At 43.4% G+C, this 17,708-nt stretch overlaps 1 protein-coding gene across 1 annotated transcript in view; it reads left to right on the forward strand.

The window, feature by feature from the left end:
* Positions 1 to 13,139, forward strand: part of RNF128 (ring finger protein 128) — a 24,957-nt gene extending 11,818 nt beyond the window's left edge. The window contains exons 2-7 of the mRNA XM_005419920.2: positions 1,777 to 2,024; positions 5,984 to 6,055; positions 6,635 to 6,717; positions 9,276 to 9,372; positions 10,163 to 10,340; positions 11,718 to 13,139. Of these exons, the coding sequence (XP_005419977.1) occupies positions 1,777 to 2,024; positions 5,984 to 6,055; positions 6,635 to 6,717; positions 9,276 to 9,372; positions 10,163 to 10,340; positions 11,718 to 11,854 (815 nt within the window). The 3' untranslated portion in view covers positions 11,855 to 13,139. The remainder of the gene's footprint in view (positions 1 to 1,776; positions 2,025 to 5,983; positions 6,056 to 6,634; positions 6,718 to 9,275; positions 9,373 to 10,162; positions 10,341 to 11,717) is intronic.
* The last annotated feature ends 4,569 nt before the right edge of the window (positions 13,140 to 17,708 follow it).

A 17,708-nucleotide genomic window follows, 5' to 3' on the forward strand; every position in this document is an offset into this window, starting at 1 on the left:
CATCTGATGGCATCCTTGTGAACTATGCACTCTGAACCTTAAATGGAATAGGTTTCTTTCTTTAAGGGTAAAACTTTTTCACAAAGGATGGCTTAGTAGCTGGAATGGTTTTGCAGGCTGATGGTGACATTTCATTAATAGGAATTGCTATTCTGTGTCTTGTGTTGTGCATGTGTGGTTACAAGATAGATTTACTGTGAGACGTGCAGAAATATAGGGGAACAGAGGTTTTTTGCCTTTTTTTTTTGCAGGCTTTTTATTTTCTCATTGTTGCAGCCTGTTGTTCCACACTTTCTTCCACGCTTACTAAAGCAATCTCAGCTTCTGACTTCTTTGCTTGCTGCTAACACCTAACTCCAGCTCATTTTATATGTGATGTATAAGCCCTAGTTCATCCTTAAGAGTAGTTGCTGTCTGGGAGACTTATTTTTTCCTCTTCTCTGTGTGATGTCGTTGTCTTTACGAGGAGCTTTCTGAATAAAATATGAGTTTTGTCCCACTGAGGAAAGTTGCTTGCTGTGTTGGATCACAAGCATTGTGTGAACAAGCTGGAAAACTAATAAACACTTCTCCAAAGACAGCCTTTGTGGTTTAACACCAATCCTAGGGTTTTTTGGTAGCCGAAAATTGAATAACTTTCAGCAGAGGGAAATAACTTGAGTAACTCAGCAGAGGGAAAAACAATTGACCTTCCCATTAACGAGTGTTTGGCCGGGGGGTTAGCTAAAAATAGCAGTTTGTAGCAGTCTTTATTCTTCCCCCATGCAATGTCTATTATGAATATTTTTCAGGTGATGGTTTAATGCAGTGAGACTCCTGATTAGCTGGTCTCTTATTTTTAGTTTAGAGAGAGCAGAGATAATTTACTCATCACCCTTTCTCCCTTTTTTTACCCTCTTAAGAGCCTCTCTGTTATATTGGGACTTTCTAATGTTTCTGGAAATGGTATCAAGTGTCTTCCAGCCCTTGCATGTCACTGAAAGGAAACCAGTTTGCTCTGGTCTGTGCTTGCCTGGAGTTGCTTGAAATTTCTTCCTCCCATAAACACCTTGGTTCCTTTGACTTGTTGTGGTGTTCAGTTAAGCCAATAAAACCTGTTGTTAAAATCAGGATGGCATTTGGCATCTTGCCCCCAACTGTTTAAAAGTGGAGCACATCTCCCTTCATATTTACTTCCCTCTGAATCTGCAGTAGAAACTCATAAAAACACTTAGACTTCACAATGCAATTTCCCTCAATAATTTTTCTATTGCTACTGAAAATACAGAAGTGAAGAGTGATCTATGTATTGATTGCTCAGTGTCTGGGGAAGTACTCAAAAGTACTGTCAAATTTAGAAAAGAGGTGCTAAGAAGCAGCAGGGAGGGAGTTGGATCCTTTACAGGAAGCAATCCCTACACAGATATCACAATCCCCAGTGACCTTACTCTGTAGAGGATTTATTTTTAACTTCATGTAGTTCAAAGGCATGTTAAAATGTAAATCACCAAAGTGTTGTGTCTAAAATAGGACAGTCTGTGTCCTATATAGGAGTGAGGAATGCTGTGGAGAGGAATGAATCCTAAACATGGTTCACTTATGCTCATAGGTAATGGCACACACTTTCAGCTGGACAAACACACAGTGGTGACACTTGTTCCATCAGTTCATATTGAATCTATAAATACTATTTAGAAACTTCCCACAGCCATTTCTTTAGCACTTGAAGCAGGACATTTAGGACAATGCCTCTGATACAGCAGCTGGGAAGTGAGCATGGCTTCCCCTTCTTTGCAGGTGCTGAAAAGATTGTTGCAATTATGATTGGCAACCTGAAGGGCATGGAGATCCTGCAGCGGATCCAGAGCGGCCTGAGGGTCACCATGGTCATCGAAGTGGGCAAAAAGCGCAGTCTGTCCATGAACATCTTCACCATCCTCTTCATCTCTGTGTCCTTCTTCGTTGTGGCAGCAGCAACTGTGGGCTGCTATGTCTCTTACTCTGCTCGGAGACTCATCATGGCAAGGGCCCAGTCCAGGGAGCAGGTGAGTTTGTGCTCTTGTTTCTTTATACCTCCATCCCTCCACGGTGTGGATCTTGAGGTTTGTAAGTTTTGGTTAAGTACCAAAATTACTGAATTTGTTTGATCTTTAAAATGCTAAGAGATACATCTTTGCTCAGCTTAAAACTTTCCTAAAGTACAGCCAAGAGTAAACTGCATGGAGAAAAGTTGATTGTGCTCAGCTAACTGTGTTTCCTGCAAATATTCCCTGAACTGCAGTGTAGCCCCAATGCTGATGTAGTGGGGGCTGTGAGAGAGCTAAACTGCTTTTAGCTGACCCTCATCCTTCCCACATAGCATTGCCTATGTGCTTGCCATAAGAGGAGGCACAGCTGGAAGTGTGTCTGCAAAATGGGGCATGACTTTAGCTACAGATTGGGAGGCTGCTGCTTGTTGAAAGCTGCTGTTTGTTGAAAGCTGCTTTCTGATTGAAAGCTTTCTGAGAATTACAGTGGCAGACTCAGGGTTGGAAATATTGGAAGTTGTCATCTGCCTGTGAGAAGTAACATTGCCACTCCTGGATGAAATGTGGAGTTGTCTCTAAGCTGATGCTGTTCTCTTGCTGACATTTGTGGACAGAGATGCAGTCTCCTGCTGATGAATCCCCTCCTTCAATACCCTGCCATCTGTCTTAGTCTCACAGCTCTGTTTAACAATGCTAAATAAATCCGAGCAGGAAAATCTGGGTGCCCTATGCACTGTTCATTAAATCAAATTTAAATCTTTCCTCCTTTGAAGGTACTTAAGAGTGCAGTTGTGAGCTATAAGGCTTTCAGGAAACTGCAGATGTTATTAATGCCTCAGTGATAGCTGGTACTGGGAAAATGCAGTCTGCTTGGCTAGAAGTCTTGGGTTCCAAGGGCACAAGGAGCTTGCTGCAGATTGAAAAAATAGCACTGATAAATGACATGCCAGTTCCACATGATTTCAGCGGGACTGAAATCAAGGAGCCCCAAGAAGTGCTTTGTGGAGTATAAAAATACAAGAAACCTTCTCTGCTGTCAGGGTGTGAAAATATACTGTTCTGTCAAAGTGAAACTCTAAGACAATCCAGAATTGTTTTCAATTGTTTTTATACCCTGACATCTCACACTGCCCTCACAGTGATGAGGTAAGTAAAGAATAACAAGAAAATGCTTGTTAGTTCGGGTGAACTAGTAAAAGGTGATGCTGCCATGTGCCCTGTTAGCTGCTGATTAGATTTTAGTGCAGATCAGAGTTTGAGAGTTTTAAGTGCTTTGGCTCCAGGAAGTACTGAATATTAGTCAAACAACCTCCTGGCTTGTATGGCACATCTTGGTGGCTTTCCTGTCACCATTCAGCCCTTTGAAAACCCAGGTTGCTTGGACTTGAGTGAATATTGAGAAAAGCCAGTCATGTCAGCTTCTGATCCAAGTGAAAAGAGAAGTTTGGTAGCACATCTGTCCTAACCCAACAGTGAAACCAGAGCAGTTCTTTCCTCTTGAGCAAGCTACACTGTGCAACCTGCTAGTTCCTTCTTGAATGCCTCTTTTCTTCTGGGCCTGAAATTGAAGTCTCCACCTCTGCAGTTTCTTCCTGCACTGGGAGGTCAGTAGCAGGAAGGTGGATAATTGAGGCAAGTGTGGTAGGTGGCTTTCTACCTTTCTAGTCAGTGGAGTACTGACAAATTCAGTTCTCAATATAGTAACCTTTCTTAATAGAGCAAAATGACCCATGATGTTATCTGTGGCCTGGTTTCTAATTTCAGCTCAAGTCTTTGCTTCCTTTGATTTCATAAAGATTAGATGTTGCAGCTGAGAAATTACCTAATTAATGGCTTTGGAGGAGGCAAATTGCTCAACTTTCCAACAATTCAAAACTGCTTCAATGGCAATGGCTACCTGTGGGGAAGAACTTCCTTAGCTTACAGGAGAAAAGCAGGAGTTCCCAACCTCCTCAGAGCTGTCTGGTCTGCACTGCCATGGCTGTGCTCACAGGGTGCCAGGAAGGCACCCTTATGCAGAAGGGGCTGGAGGTAGAATTGGCGGCTTTGAACAAGGAAGACTTAGGACTGAGTGACTCCAAACCTAATTTTCCCATTTAGATACCTCACTACTTCTACCTGCCAGAGCCTGGAGAGGAGTTGGGACCTGACCTGTTTTGTAATATCTTGATTCTATTTCCTCAACTTAGCTTTCTTTTCTAGCTTTTTCCGTGTTGGGGATTTTATAGTTCTAATATAATTAATGTGTCACATTCTTTTGAAAAACCTGGCTTCACAAAATGCTTTGACATTCCAGGCTTGAGTATCCTGGTAGACTATTCCACATAAAGCTTCTTCTGCAGCCTTTCTCCATCCCCTGGAGGGCTGTTCTGCTGTACTTGCCAAAATCAGTGTTAAAGGTGACTTTGTCATTGATGCATTTAACGAGAAGCAATTAAACTGGTGCCCATGCAAAACTTAAAATATTGTTTCAAGTAAATTATTAACAGTGCAGCCAGTTGGGTCCTGTCTAATATGCTTGGCCTGACATAGATGTGCAGATGAGATACTGTCTGAGGGAGTACATTCCTAGAAAGTTTTGTTTTCAGTTAAGAGCAAGTAGTGGTGACAGTGCTGGCCATGTATGAGAAGTGTTTTGTTGCCACGTTTGCTGCTCAGACTTTTGGGGCCCTCAGCAAGCAGCAGTACTGTGGCTGCTGCCCTGTGGCTTCAGCCTCAAACCTTGACAAGGGCAACATCATTTCAAAGTTAACCATAAGTGACACACAGAAAGATATATTGATGCCTTCAGCAGAACTTCACAAACTTGCAAGAAAATGTCAGTAGATCTTGTTTATAAACAAATGTGCATGTCTGCATCCCTCACCTTTGGATTGTATTTCTCTTCCTTGACAGTTGTTAGTAGCTGCTAGCTATTAAACTCCTAAAATCAATACTAATACAAAAATAGCTCATTTTGTGCTAGGACCATTTGACAGGGTCCCAGGGGGATGTATAAATCAACTTGTTTGCTATTAACTGCTTTAGCACAAGGAATCTTGTGCAGACTTGAATGGCCAGTCCTTGCAAGATTGTTAGGTGTCAGCAACAGCCCTCGTCCCACTTGTCCTTCTGTATTTGTGCCACCAGCACTTGGGAAATTTTCATGTAACTGAGCTAAAATGCCTGAGGAGATGGAATGCTGGAAAGGCAACAGTGTGGGACTCCTGCACAGAGCAGTGGGACTGGAAAGAGGCTTTTTGGTTAGCTGCAAAACTCGAGTCTGGTGTGTCCCCGAGGTTAGTGTTGTGCTGGGATGGCACTGCCAGAGCTGCCTGAAGTGCACCAGGTAGGGAGAGGACAGTGCCATTCTTGGAGTCAGGAACACCAACCTGTGGCCTTTACACAGAGCTTGGCTCCTGGGCTAGCCCCAGGTACTGCAGTGACAGCTGGACAGCAGCAGTTGCCAGGCAAGCTGTAAAGCTGTGGGAGCAGAGGAGCCGTTCAGGGTGTATGGTGCTAAGTGGGCTGATTGGTAAAGAATCTCTCTCGCCTTTCACCAGAATGTTTGTGGCAGGAAGATGTCCTAAAGTGAGTATAACATAAAACAATTGATTGTTGAACTCCATGTTCAGTCTTCTGTACCAAGTCAGTTTGAAAGCTTCAATGTGTTTTAGCTGGGTCTAATGTGATCAAGGTATTATCTTTCATCTTCTCAAACTAAAAAACACTTATAATTCCTGTGCTTTGTGAGAAGGTTAGCTACAACCAAAGCAGACATAAATGTGTGTCTGGTGTGTCATCCAGTCAGAAGCTGCATCAGTATGTCCTGAAACTCCATTTCATGTTGACTCCAAATAGTATGGTCATGCTTACTTGGCTTATTCTGATAACATGGGGGTTTTAAAGCTGTTGTTTGCTTGCAGTGGGCACCTGGGTAAGTATTAGTAAATGAATATGAGATGGCAGTGTCTGACCAAGACTGCTTTGTGCCACAGAGGCAGCTGAGGGCCAGGGCCAAGAAGGCCATTGAGCAGATGCAGCTGCGCACCCTGAAGGAAGGGGACAAGGTAGGACTGACCCTGTGACCCCCCCTGCATTCAGCACAGCCTTGGCATGAAACCTGGGCAGCTCCCTGGTACTGGAGCAGGAGGCAGAAGCCTCTCTGAGCCTGTAACTCTTGGTGGCAGACACAGTTCCTCTTTCAGACCAGGTCCTTTTCCATGCCTCAAGAATTCTGTTCAATATAAACCAGTTTATTTTGTTAGCTGCTTGCTTGTAGTCTTGCTGATGTGAGAGGATGTAATTTGCTGGCATGAAGGCCTAAACATAAACTAGTACCTCATCAGCTTCCCTCGCTCTTCTTGTAACTAAAACTGGAGGCAGCAGTTTCTAAACCCCTACACTAGTGCCTCCAGTAATCCAATAACAGTTTCAGCTGGAATTCTAAACCATGGATTTAAACTTCCAGTGCTTCTTTCGAAGTGTCAGCTTGACTCTGAGTAATCCATGAAGTGTCTTTCTATAAGATTCTATTTGGGAGCATCGTGGATGACTCTAGCTAGACCCCTTCATAAAGTAAATCTGACTGGAGTTCAGAGGAAGCTTTCAAAGTGTGTTAAAGCTGTAACTTCATTTCACTGTTTTAGGAAACTGGTCCAGATGGAGATTCCTGTGTTGTGTGCTTTGAGCAGTACAAGCCAAATGATGTGATGCGTGTTCTGACTTGCAAGTAAGTTGTCTTCCAGACTGGCCCTTTATCCAAAATTCTGCCATGTTTGTTAACAAACTTTCCTCAAGTTGTTGTACAGTGAGAATTCTTGAATATCTATCAAAACAATGTTTTGGACAACAGAGACAGTGTGAATACACAATTGTAGTGTGCCCCCATGGCCTGTGTTCATCACTTCCCCTGTGAGTGGATTGACACACATAACTTGGCAGGCCACAGTGTCCCTGTGGGATGCCAGGATTTTTTAAGGATTTCTTCCTTTGCTGGTGTATCAGAATGTTACCACTAACTTGCAGGTAATTGGCAAAACGTTGCCTGTTTCTCATTCTGTTAATTACTGTTTACTAGAGGGTTGTGTTTCTGCTAAATTTGTTAAAACATGCTGGCTTTTGTAGTTTAGAGGAAAGCATTTCTGTTCTTGTATGCATCTTCTGAAACAGAGAGCAATATAGAGCTATAGCAGTTTATTTTTCTACAGTTCTCTCCTGTTGTACCTCACTGCTGTGCTGCTGTGGAAGCCCAGGAGTGAAGCTCTAAGGCTTTAATGTGATTGCTCCTAAGGTGAGCAATGAAGCTGCCTCAGGGCTTAAGGAAACTTGTTCTGTGGGATTTCCCCCTGTGCCTGCTGGCTGGGACTGCTCTGGCCAAGCTTCTAAAATCAGAGGGCTGCCACATGAACTGCCTGAATTGTGCAAAGGAAGAGGTGTCATGACCCTCAGGGAGGGTTACAAAAAGTACTTGTAAACATTTTGAGGTAGGAAAATGAAGTTCTGAAGAATAGAAAAATGGGTAGCTGCTGTTGTATGCTGAGCAGTGCTGTCAAACACTGGCAAATCTCAGCTGGAGTTACCTGTGCACCAGGTTACAGCTTTGCAAAGGCTTTCTCTGCTCACAAGCTGTAGGACCTCTAAGCTGTTTTGGTAACACAACATTGGTCTGCTAAGGTGTTATCAACCAACTCCCTTGATCTAATGCTTAATACTTAAAAAAAACCCCAAAACTCAATAACCTTTCAGGCATGTATGTTAATGATAATCCAGTTGTCTTGTCATGTTTATGCTCATAGGTAGTTTTGTTTAGTAATGGACTAAGTGCCATGAGTACAGAAACTTGTAGACAGGCTCTAGACACTTTGCCTGATAGGAGACCTGACTTCTCATTATTTTCCTATAAACCCTTCTAATCTTGGTATGAACCTGCAAACAAAGCATGACTTATTTGGGTAAGAGTGGAGTAACATCTTTTGATTGTATTCTTTGTACACAAATTTGCTGCATTTGCTCTGATACTGCTTTTACATACATTTGTGATGTTTCCTTCCTCTGTGGCCCAAATGCAGCTCTCAGAGGCACGCTAGCTTAAAATGACTCATGGACTTGATAATCCTCATGAGTGGTGATATCTGCCAGTATCAACCATATTAAATTTTCCCTCATGTGAGTTCTAAACTAATATTTACTGCAAGAACATGCTTGATTTTGGTGGTTGACCTCAACACTGAGACCCTACTTGCTGGAAGCATTTAACTGTATCTATGAAAGAACCAATCAAAGGAATGTTCCTATGAATCACATTGATGGTATCTGAGTCCCTGGGGTGTGGGTATTTGCCAAGGGCATTCTTGCCCAGAGAGTCAAACTGAAGGCATTTATAGTTGCAGAAGTTCACAAGTCCAGTATTAAGTTTAAGGACTTAAAATAGTCAGGCATTAAGAAAGTTTCAGATTTTATACCAAACATGAGGTGGGTGCAGCTGGAAGGAAGTGCCAGTGGTTTGAGCTGAATTGGAGAATCTTTGGCTCCTGCTGGAGTGTGGGCTGCTGAGCACTGGATGTGTGATCTTTGCACTTACCTCATAATAGGGTTGATTAATACTGAGCAGTGCTTGTTTGCCTTGCTGTTTCTATTCAGGCTGAGGGAACAGGCAGATCACAAGATTTCAAGTCATCCTCCTAAATCTGTGGCCTAATTTAAACCCATTGTGGAATTGAGTGTCTTAATAGAAGCACACATTTGCATCTGTGATGGCTGAGCTATATTTACTTTCTTGAGTGTACAGCCTGCCAAATATCCACTTGGAATACACAGTGGTTGCACAGACACAGTAAATGGGTGGGAGTACAGTTTATCTTGAGGACATAACTCTGTGAAATGATTTGCCTGTGTAATTACAACAGAAACAAATGCTATTTAGTCTACATCTGTATGACAGAAGTTAACTTTAAAGCTAAGGCAGAGATGTCCATAGTTGTATCATTTAAATTATCAGCTGGAAATGTAGTGTACACAGTTTTGGAAAAACAGCTTTAGACTGTTGAGGTGTAGCAAAAATGTTAATGCTGAATCCTAGCAAGTTGTATTGGGGTACTAATAAGCACAATCCAGGTACAGGTTGAAAGATCAGCTATCCATAACTTTCAGCTGAAACTTGTGGCAAAATAAGGTCATCCATTCTAGAGGAAATAAATTCTTGGTGTTACAAAAGGGTCCTTCATAGCTGGCACATGAGCAATTCTTCCTAGAATGAAACCTAACCTGTTGGCTACCTTCTTCCACCAGCCATGTCTTCCACAAGACCTGTATTGACCCCTGGCTTCTGGAACACGGGACGTGTCCTCTGTGCAAATGTGACATCCTCAAAGTGTTGGGTGTTGAGGTAAGCCAGCAGCCTGCTGTGGTGGCATCTGCCAGTCACAGTGTTACCCTGGTGTTGTGGCCACTCCTTCAGCTTTTTCATGCTGCCCCTAGAGGGGCACAGGTGTGCCATGTGTGTGGCCAGATGCTGTAGGAATAATTCCCCCTTTTAGGGAAGCCTGCAGCTGACCTGGTGAGTTGGTGTCACCTAAAGGCTTGGGCAGAATGTCAGCCAGAGCTGACTCATGCCTGATGGAAAAATTGCTCTTAACTCTTGTGTGCTCACAGCTAAGGGTGTTTCTCAAATCTTCAGGCAGACTTTAACAACTCACACTGTCCCTGAAACCAGCTTCTCTTAGTTGCTCAGTACCCAGAGCCCTTGAAAAGTGAATGTGTTAGCAGGTATGAATTTCTGGAACTGCATGACTTCCTAGGATACATCAGGAGTATGATGTCTTCTGTAATTGCTCGTTGTTGCAAGTGCCAGAGGAAGATGCTGTTGCCAGTGCCTGATGCTGCCCGGACCAGTTAAACTGTGAGCCAGCATTTGTCTGGGGGGACAGATCTGCACTGAGTGGAAGGAAGACTTTTCCTGATACTGGGCAAAAATGCAGAAGCTGTGAGCTTCCCACTCAATTAGGCAGTAACTGGATTTCCCCTCTGATAACAGCAGAGCTTTTATTCCATTTCACGTTTTTCCCTCTGTGAGTGTAAAAGTGCTCCAGACTCAGTCCTTGCAGGCATTGTTCTCCCAGAAAGATGCACCCTCCTGCCAAGTTGTAATTTAACCATTTTCTCTTCTTTTCACATAGCTGGATGTAGAACCACGCTCTGAGCCTGTGCAAGCCCCAGGATCCAGTGGCCAAAGACCTGTATCCGCTGTCACTATAGTTAATGAAGAGGACAACCTTAGTGAAACAGCATCATCTGGATATGATTCTGTACAGGGACCAGATGAATCTGCTCAGGAGGCACAGGCACCATCAGAAAGTATGTCTGCTCTTTCATCTGCCTTGCTACATCATTTGCACTTGGCTGCTTAGCCTGTGAATTAGGGGGAGTTGCCTTCATAGCATCTCACAGGGCTTGAATACTTTGTTTTTCAGGGTCATCTTAATCTTCCCTTCTGTTTTAGCCCTTAGCTCTGACACTTGGTCTTTGTATTCAAATGAAACACAACCTTAATGTGAATTAAAAGACAAAGCCTATGAAAGAATAGTTCAAAGTCAGAGGCTTACTACTTCAAGAGCAAAGAGATTTTTCCAAAGATGTCCCTTGTCCCTTTGTCTCTTCAGAGATTTCATTTGGATGAGTGAGTGTTGCTTTGCTGCCAGATCTGTCTGCTTTAAGTAGTTACAAAAAACTTGTGGGGAGTCAGTCTTGCTCTAGCTTAGATGGTGCAAGATAGAGAAGACAGATACTTCAATTGAATTTCAGATTTGCCAAGGCTGAGTCATCCTTGGCTTTGGAGAGTGTTAATTTGTAAAGAATATCAGATTTTCCAAATACTTTATCTTTTTAAACAAGAGCAAACAAATTGAAAATGTCTTTTTAGTGCTCGGCTTTACACACACATACTCAGTGTTGCTGTTAGCTTTAAAAATTAAAAGGTTGCAGGTAAACAAATGAAAGTAACTATCCCCTGAATTGTGGCCTGGCCTTAGGAAGGGGAGGCTCCATTTCCCATGGGAAGCCTAGCTGATGGGAAAACTTGGGATTTGCTGCCTGTCTCCTGCAGGACATGTTGCTACAGCGAGTGGTGTGTGTTTGGGAGTGCCCTGTTGAAGCACCCCAATAGGGAAGAGGACACTTCCTATGAGGCTAAACATCAGAAGTTGAAATTGCATCCCTCTAAGCAATTCAAGGCATGCTGGGCCATTACATGACGTGGGTCATTCTCATGTATTCTCACTTGAAGTGGGAAGGACACACAGGGACATCAGCCAGACAAGGTTAGTCTGCAGGGAGAAGGCCTTCTCCAAATCAGCCCAGGTTCCCCTCAGTTTATCCTGAGCCTGGTCTCTAGGAGTTGCTCTTGATGCCTGCCTTCAGCAGCCTTAAGATAACAGACCAGCTAATATCCTCCTAGTTGGATTCTGTGGCTTATGCACACAACTTCAGCTTGCTCAGCACTACTGAGCTGAGCAGGCATCTCCAGAAAGGACAGGCAGGGGCAAGAATGATCTCCCAGACTAACAAGGGGCAGCAGGAGAGAGGTAGTTGGAGCATGGCCTTGGATTTCCATCTCTGCAGGAAAATGCAGTTTTTTGAGCTTGTGCAAATCAAGTTTGTGTGGTTTGCTTTAGGATGGTAACACTTGGCTGCAGCACTTTTTAACTTGTCTTGACTTGGTTTTCTTCTGGACAGGTGACAACACACATCCTGTGAGTGAAGAATCCCAGCCCTCCACTGTGACTGTCCTTTCACGTGGTGACAACCCAGGTTTTGAGGGAGATGAAACACAAGTTTGTGAAAGCAGAGTTGTTCGTGAAGTCATGTCCTAAGAACACGCCCAGCCACGTGGTGCAAGCCTTCTGCAAGGAGCTGCCTACTGCCATTCCATATGAACCAAAAGTTGCAAGACTGTTGCAGAAAATCCTGCATTGGCAATGTTTAGATAAATATACCTGTCCAAATTGTAATTGTATGGTTTGCCTTTCTTAAAACTGTATTTCCTACAGGAGTCTTTAACACTCTCCAGATAAAGCTGTCTTAAATATAAAGAAAACCAGCAGATTTTAACTAAAACAAGAATTCCATCTTCAGCAAAGCTTCTCTACCATGTTTAAGTGAGAAGATTTTTTTGTTTCCTAGTTGTCTCCACTGGGAATTGTTTTGAGTTGGGGTTTTTTGTTGTTTGTTATTTTCATTCAAGTGGATTTTCATTGTCAACAAATTTATTTTGATTGTTCTGATACTTATTTATGAGACAGTTTTGTTTAAAGCAACATGGTATTTAATGTTTCAGTGCACTATTTTGATAGGAGAAAGTGCAAACTAATGCTTGTCAAACTGGATTTTGTCCACAGTGTCTTTGGTTCTCTAGTAACCGACTGATTCTCTACCTCTCAACTCCAGCCTGCCAACCACACATTCCTGAAGGGGAAGAAAAGAGAGCTGCAAGCTGACAGGCCAAATCTCACTTACTGTAAAGGGAACAACTGCAGGAACTTTTCAAACCTCGTTAGTTTGTCAGTCTGAAAGGTCCTCAAGTGATTTGAGGAGCTGTGACCATCTGTAGCACCAGCAATATGGCAGAGCCCTGGCTTTGTGGGAGTCTGGGATGACTTCAGGAAAGACTCAGCTGAAGATGAAAAGATAGTTCTTACAGAAGGATCTGCTGTGTTTTGCTCAGAAATGATCCAGTCTCTGAGAAATGCTGACTGTTGCTGTACATTGTCTTGCTCAAGTGCACAAGCTGCAGGGAGAGCTGATGTCCCGTGAGTGTAACAGAGGGCTGGAGAAGCTGTCTGTCCTCTGTGTGGAGTTGAGATGGGGTCAAGTAGGAACACTGGGTGCCTCAATAGAAGTGACTCGGCCTTGTCCAGGGAAGGTAACTAAGGACATCTTCTAAATGCACTTTATTTTTTTACCTCTGCATCTTGGACTAGTTTCTATTGTTTAGTAGGATTTTGTCTTAGAGCCTCCAATAAATAACTTAAGAATCTGGGGGGGAAAGCAATGCATTTTCTTAGCTATAGTACAAATGAAATGGTTGTAAATATTTCATAATTTGTATTGAATTTGAATATGAAAATGTAAATGTAAATAAAACACTATTTTTGATGATCCCGACTGACATAAAGTATTATCAGCTCTCATGGAAGCAGATGCTGAATTTGCCCTGAAACACATCCTTCTTTTGGGAGGCCAAAAGAAGCAGTGTTTGCTCAAAGAAATTGGAATAAGGAGTGCTAGTTAGGTGCAGGATGCTACTGTTACATGGATTGAAATTGTGTTGAGATGCTGAAACCTAGTAGCTGTAAGGAAAATCCTGCCACCTCAGGATGTGTTCAGTGAGCTGCTGAATTGTGCTGGTAGGCATGTGAACTTCAGACCAGACTGGCTGCATCTCACTTTGTCAGGTTGCTCAGCATCCTTCCTTACTCCAAAGTCTATGTTTGCTTTAAGGAAAAAAAAACATTTTAAAAATTATTTCTTGTCTTCTGTTCTGGCTGGTTTGGGAGCAGTTAAGTCTTGTATTTCCTTATAGCTCAGTTCCAAGTCTAGTCTAGAAAATACCAGTTGGTTCTGAGCTCCAGTTGCAAAGCTGACTGTAATCAGACTCCACTCTGAAGCTGTCATTTGCTGTGATTGCCTTTTTATTCTACCTCTGAAGTGCAGAGCAGTGAAAGGAACAGCCAAGCAGTAAATACGCAGCCCCTGATCACTTCATTCCATTTCACAAAATTGCTATAAATTTATTGTGGTGTGTAAGCTGCAATGTAGTAGAATCTTATGAGGGTAGACTCATGATGCCAGTTTTGTGTTCAATAGGAGCAAAAGCTGATGTTCAAGGAAAAAAAGGGGAAGGGATTCAGATCATTTCAATACATTGAAAGGCACTTTTTGGGTTGCTTTGTTTATAGAATTCAAGCTTTACATTTACTGCCTTTTTAGAGCAACAAACTGCCTTTTCCCCAGGACTTGTATTTCTAAGGGTCAGGCGAGTGCAGAGCCCTTTCTCAAGGGATGCACCAGTGGAGAACTGGGGGGGTACAGAAGCTCTCCTTGATGAGCCTTCCAGGATCAGATGAAGTCTGTGTGATCTCTCTAGGCAGGCTTGCTTGCTCAGGGCACTTACACTAATTTTCAGAGAGAGATTTGTTTCAGAAGGAAATTTTCAGAGGGATTCTCATATCAAATGTGGCCACTGCTAAAGGAACACGTGCAGAGTCAGTACCTGAGCAGTGTGTGAGCTGCTGCTAGGCAGAACTTAATGGTTCTCCAGTTTTGCAGCTTGACTTGCAAGTCTGCTATGTTCTTATCTCTGCAGATTGGTTTGTAATTAGTAGCTATGCAAGGGATTTGGTTTAAAAAATGAAAGTATAAATTTTGTGAACACCATCTTGATACTAAACCTGGGTCTGTTGCTCTCAGACTGCCTTAAAGAAATTTCAAAGATCCACTATGACTTTTTTTTGTATTTCCAATTTCCATGGATAGCAGCTGTCTATACCAACCCTACTTAGGGGACTGTGCAGCAAAATATTCACTTTTTTTTGGTGATGCCACAGGTTAGACTGTCTCTGGGTCATGTGTATATATGTTTGTGTGTGTGTATGCTGTGGCATGACAGACTCTTTCCTCTAAGCAAGAAGCCAACAGGAGTGTGCCTGGGGCTAGGGTTGTTCCTGAAAAGCAATAAAAACCTGCTGTTATTGTGCAATAGTTTTGGGGTTTTCTATAGATATGCTATTGCTCATGTCTAAGAAAATGGACATAATGAGCCCACAGGTGGTGCAGTTGCTAAAATGTCTGCCTGTTGACTATGTTAATATTCCCTCTGAGTCACACAGACATGTCAATTCTTCTGTCCCCAGAGAGCAAACTGAACAGGCTCTGGCATCACTCCAAGTGTTTGCTCACTCCTTCAGGGAAAGGGAGGGAGTTACCCCTGTCCCTCAGGAATGCTCTGATCTAAACACTTCAGTCAAACACTTGTGTGCTCTCAAAGAGGGACTGGGAAAGGTGTTTTATCCCTGCAGGAGAGGAAGCCTTGGTGCTGGATTACTGTGCTCTCTTGTAATTCAGGCTTTACAACAGCAGGGCTTCATTCTAAATTTCAAATCAAAATAATAGCATTTTCTCATCTTGAGTAAAATTTTCAGGTGTCTCTATAGAAATATAGTTTCAGGTGGGAATTTTGTTTAAAGGGAAAAGCAGGACTTGTGATGAGGGCTGCAAACATATAAAAGCAGTTTGAGCCATCAGGGCAGTTGGACTCTTCATAAAATGGAGAGATTTAGTCCATCTCAGTCTTCAGAGGGAAAATTCTGCACTTCTCAAGTGACCTAACAGTTGGACATAATAAATAAAGACATCTACCCTGCCTGTGTGATTTAATGTAATTTCCTTCCATGTTTAACACACCAGCACAGAAGGTAGCCCTGCCTTTTCCCTCAGACTGATGCCTTTCCTGTGCAGATGTGAATGGGCTCCTCTCCTGCAGGGGTGTAATGTCTGCAGTTTGGAAGAGATCAAAGGAAATCAATCTACTGCCTTCAGCAATTAATTTTGGTTTCGAGAGACAATTGAAATCAAATTGCAGTGTTCATGCAGTATGAACTAAAAATTACATAATTCTCCTAGAGCAACTCTGCACTGGTTGTTCAACTGCTGGTTATACAGAGTGAAGCCAACATTTATTTATTTAGCTATTTATGTAATCTTGACATGGTTATTTGAGGGAAGTAATTTACAATTTCTAGGATAAGTCTTGAATAAGTGAAAGAAAAATTCTGCAGCACTAAATAGATCTGTGTTGCTGTAGAAGGCATTGATTACACTGCAGCACGATTGTGCACTGATTAAGAAGATTTTCAAGTGGCTATAAATAAATTCCTCCATGCCCATAGAGGAGTACTCTTTGCATCTGAGCAGTATTTGATTAAGAATCCAGTGCCTGAGGGAACTGGAAAAGAGAAAGACATTCAAGACTTTGAAACATGGTGAGAAATACAAAACAGACATTTTCCAAGCAGTAGCATTTTACTGTTAAATATTAACCAATTAACAAAGTTTGAATGTTATATAAGCAAGTAACACATGTCCTAACGTGTCCAGTGTGTGTGTGAGTCGCCAAAAGGCAAGGTAGGAAATGCCAAGGGCATCTCTCCTTAAAATTAGCATCAGAATTGAAGATCTGTGTTAGGTCCTTAATTTCCTGTATCCAGGGGCTTGTCTAATTGGAGAAAATTAAATGGTTAACACTCTCTGTGGGAATGCTCTCAGAGGAGCAGGATCCATGCAGGAAGCACTCAGTCAGTTCAGCTGGTAAATCCCCAGCAATGTCTGTTACTGGGGCTCCAGGTGGGGGATTGGAGACACTGCCTCAGGAAGGGCTGGGTGTCAGGGTATCAGGGACTCTCATTAATGTTTGAGCTGTGTTAGTTACCATGTGCTGCCTAATGACTTTCATTTTTCCCGTCTAGGAAAGACAGACCACCAGAAATCTGTTGCTTCCTCTTCTGTTATAAAAAACAAGTAAAAGAATAGTAATGGTTAAATCTATATCCAGTCCCCAAAGTACAGCTCTTCAATTCTACAGCTTCCATTGCTGTGGTGCAATGAGTGACTGAAAAGGAAAAAATTCACCCAGTTTTGAAGTTTCCTGTGAGTTAAATGTGATTGCACACTTGGGTCTGCTTTCACACTGCTCCTTTCGTAGGGGATTTCTTGTGCAGCTGGCTGTAGATGGGCATTGCCAAATAATTTCTGTGACTGCTTGGCAAAACCTCAGTGTGCCTGTGCTCACAAACAGGCCAGTGCTGGCAGCAGCATTTTTGGTTGTGAAGTACTATTGAAAAGCATGAGGGAAGGCAGTACAAAGCAAAAGTGCCAAGGTTGCAGTGTACAATTAGTGCATAATGGGCATAATTTTTTTTTTAGAAAGAGCTCAAAGCAGAGGCTGAATTTAAACAACTGTCTGTGCTGAATTTTTTGTATGACACACAATCAATAAAGCATTATCCTTGAAAATCTTAGGAAGGTCAATTATAGAAATAGAGTGCTAAGAGAAGTGCACAGAAGTTCCTGGGAATCAGGAAGACTCAGTCACTCAGTTTGTACTGAATGACAGATTGTGTTAGGAGCAGGAGTGAATCGTACACGGAGGTGGGAAAAGATGGCAGCTCTGGGAAGTCCTGGGCACCAGAGGCTGAGCAGGGCAGGCAGTGGGGCGTCCAGCCCTCCGAAGCTTTGTGCTTTTTGTCAGCCTCCCTCTGCGCCCCAAACCCCGCCTGCAGTGGAAAACACACCTGGGCGCCAAACCCCGTCCCCAGTGACGTCTGTCTGTCTGTCTCGTGGACTGAGAACGGGGTCAGGCTCGGCCAGAACTGAAAACGGGACTCGTGCCATGGGCAGAGCGGGCACGCCGGGGCAGGGCTGTGTGCGGGAGAGCACAGGAGCCTCCCCGGGCACACAGCCGGGGCTAGGGACTCCCGATCCCCGCTCCGGGCACACACAGCCGGGATCCCCGGCCCCGCTCCGGAACAGGCCGCCGGGGCTAACGGGGCGGAGCAGCCCCGCCCCGCCACGCGGCACGGAGCGCGCAGAGCCCGACGGGAGCTGTAGTCCCGAGGCAGGGGAGCGCACAGCCGACGGGAGTTGTAGTCCTAAGGCAGCAGAGCAGCGCGG

Source organism: Geospiza fortis, unplaced genomic scaffold, assembly GCF_000277835.1.
Source record: "Geospiza fortis unplaced genomic scaffold, GeoFor_1.0 scaffold157, whole genome shotgun sequence".
NCBI classification, from domain to species: domain Eukaryota; kingdom Metazoa; phylum Chordata; class Aves; order Passeriformes; family Thraupidae; genus Geospiza; species Geospiza fortis.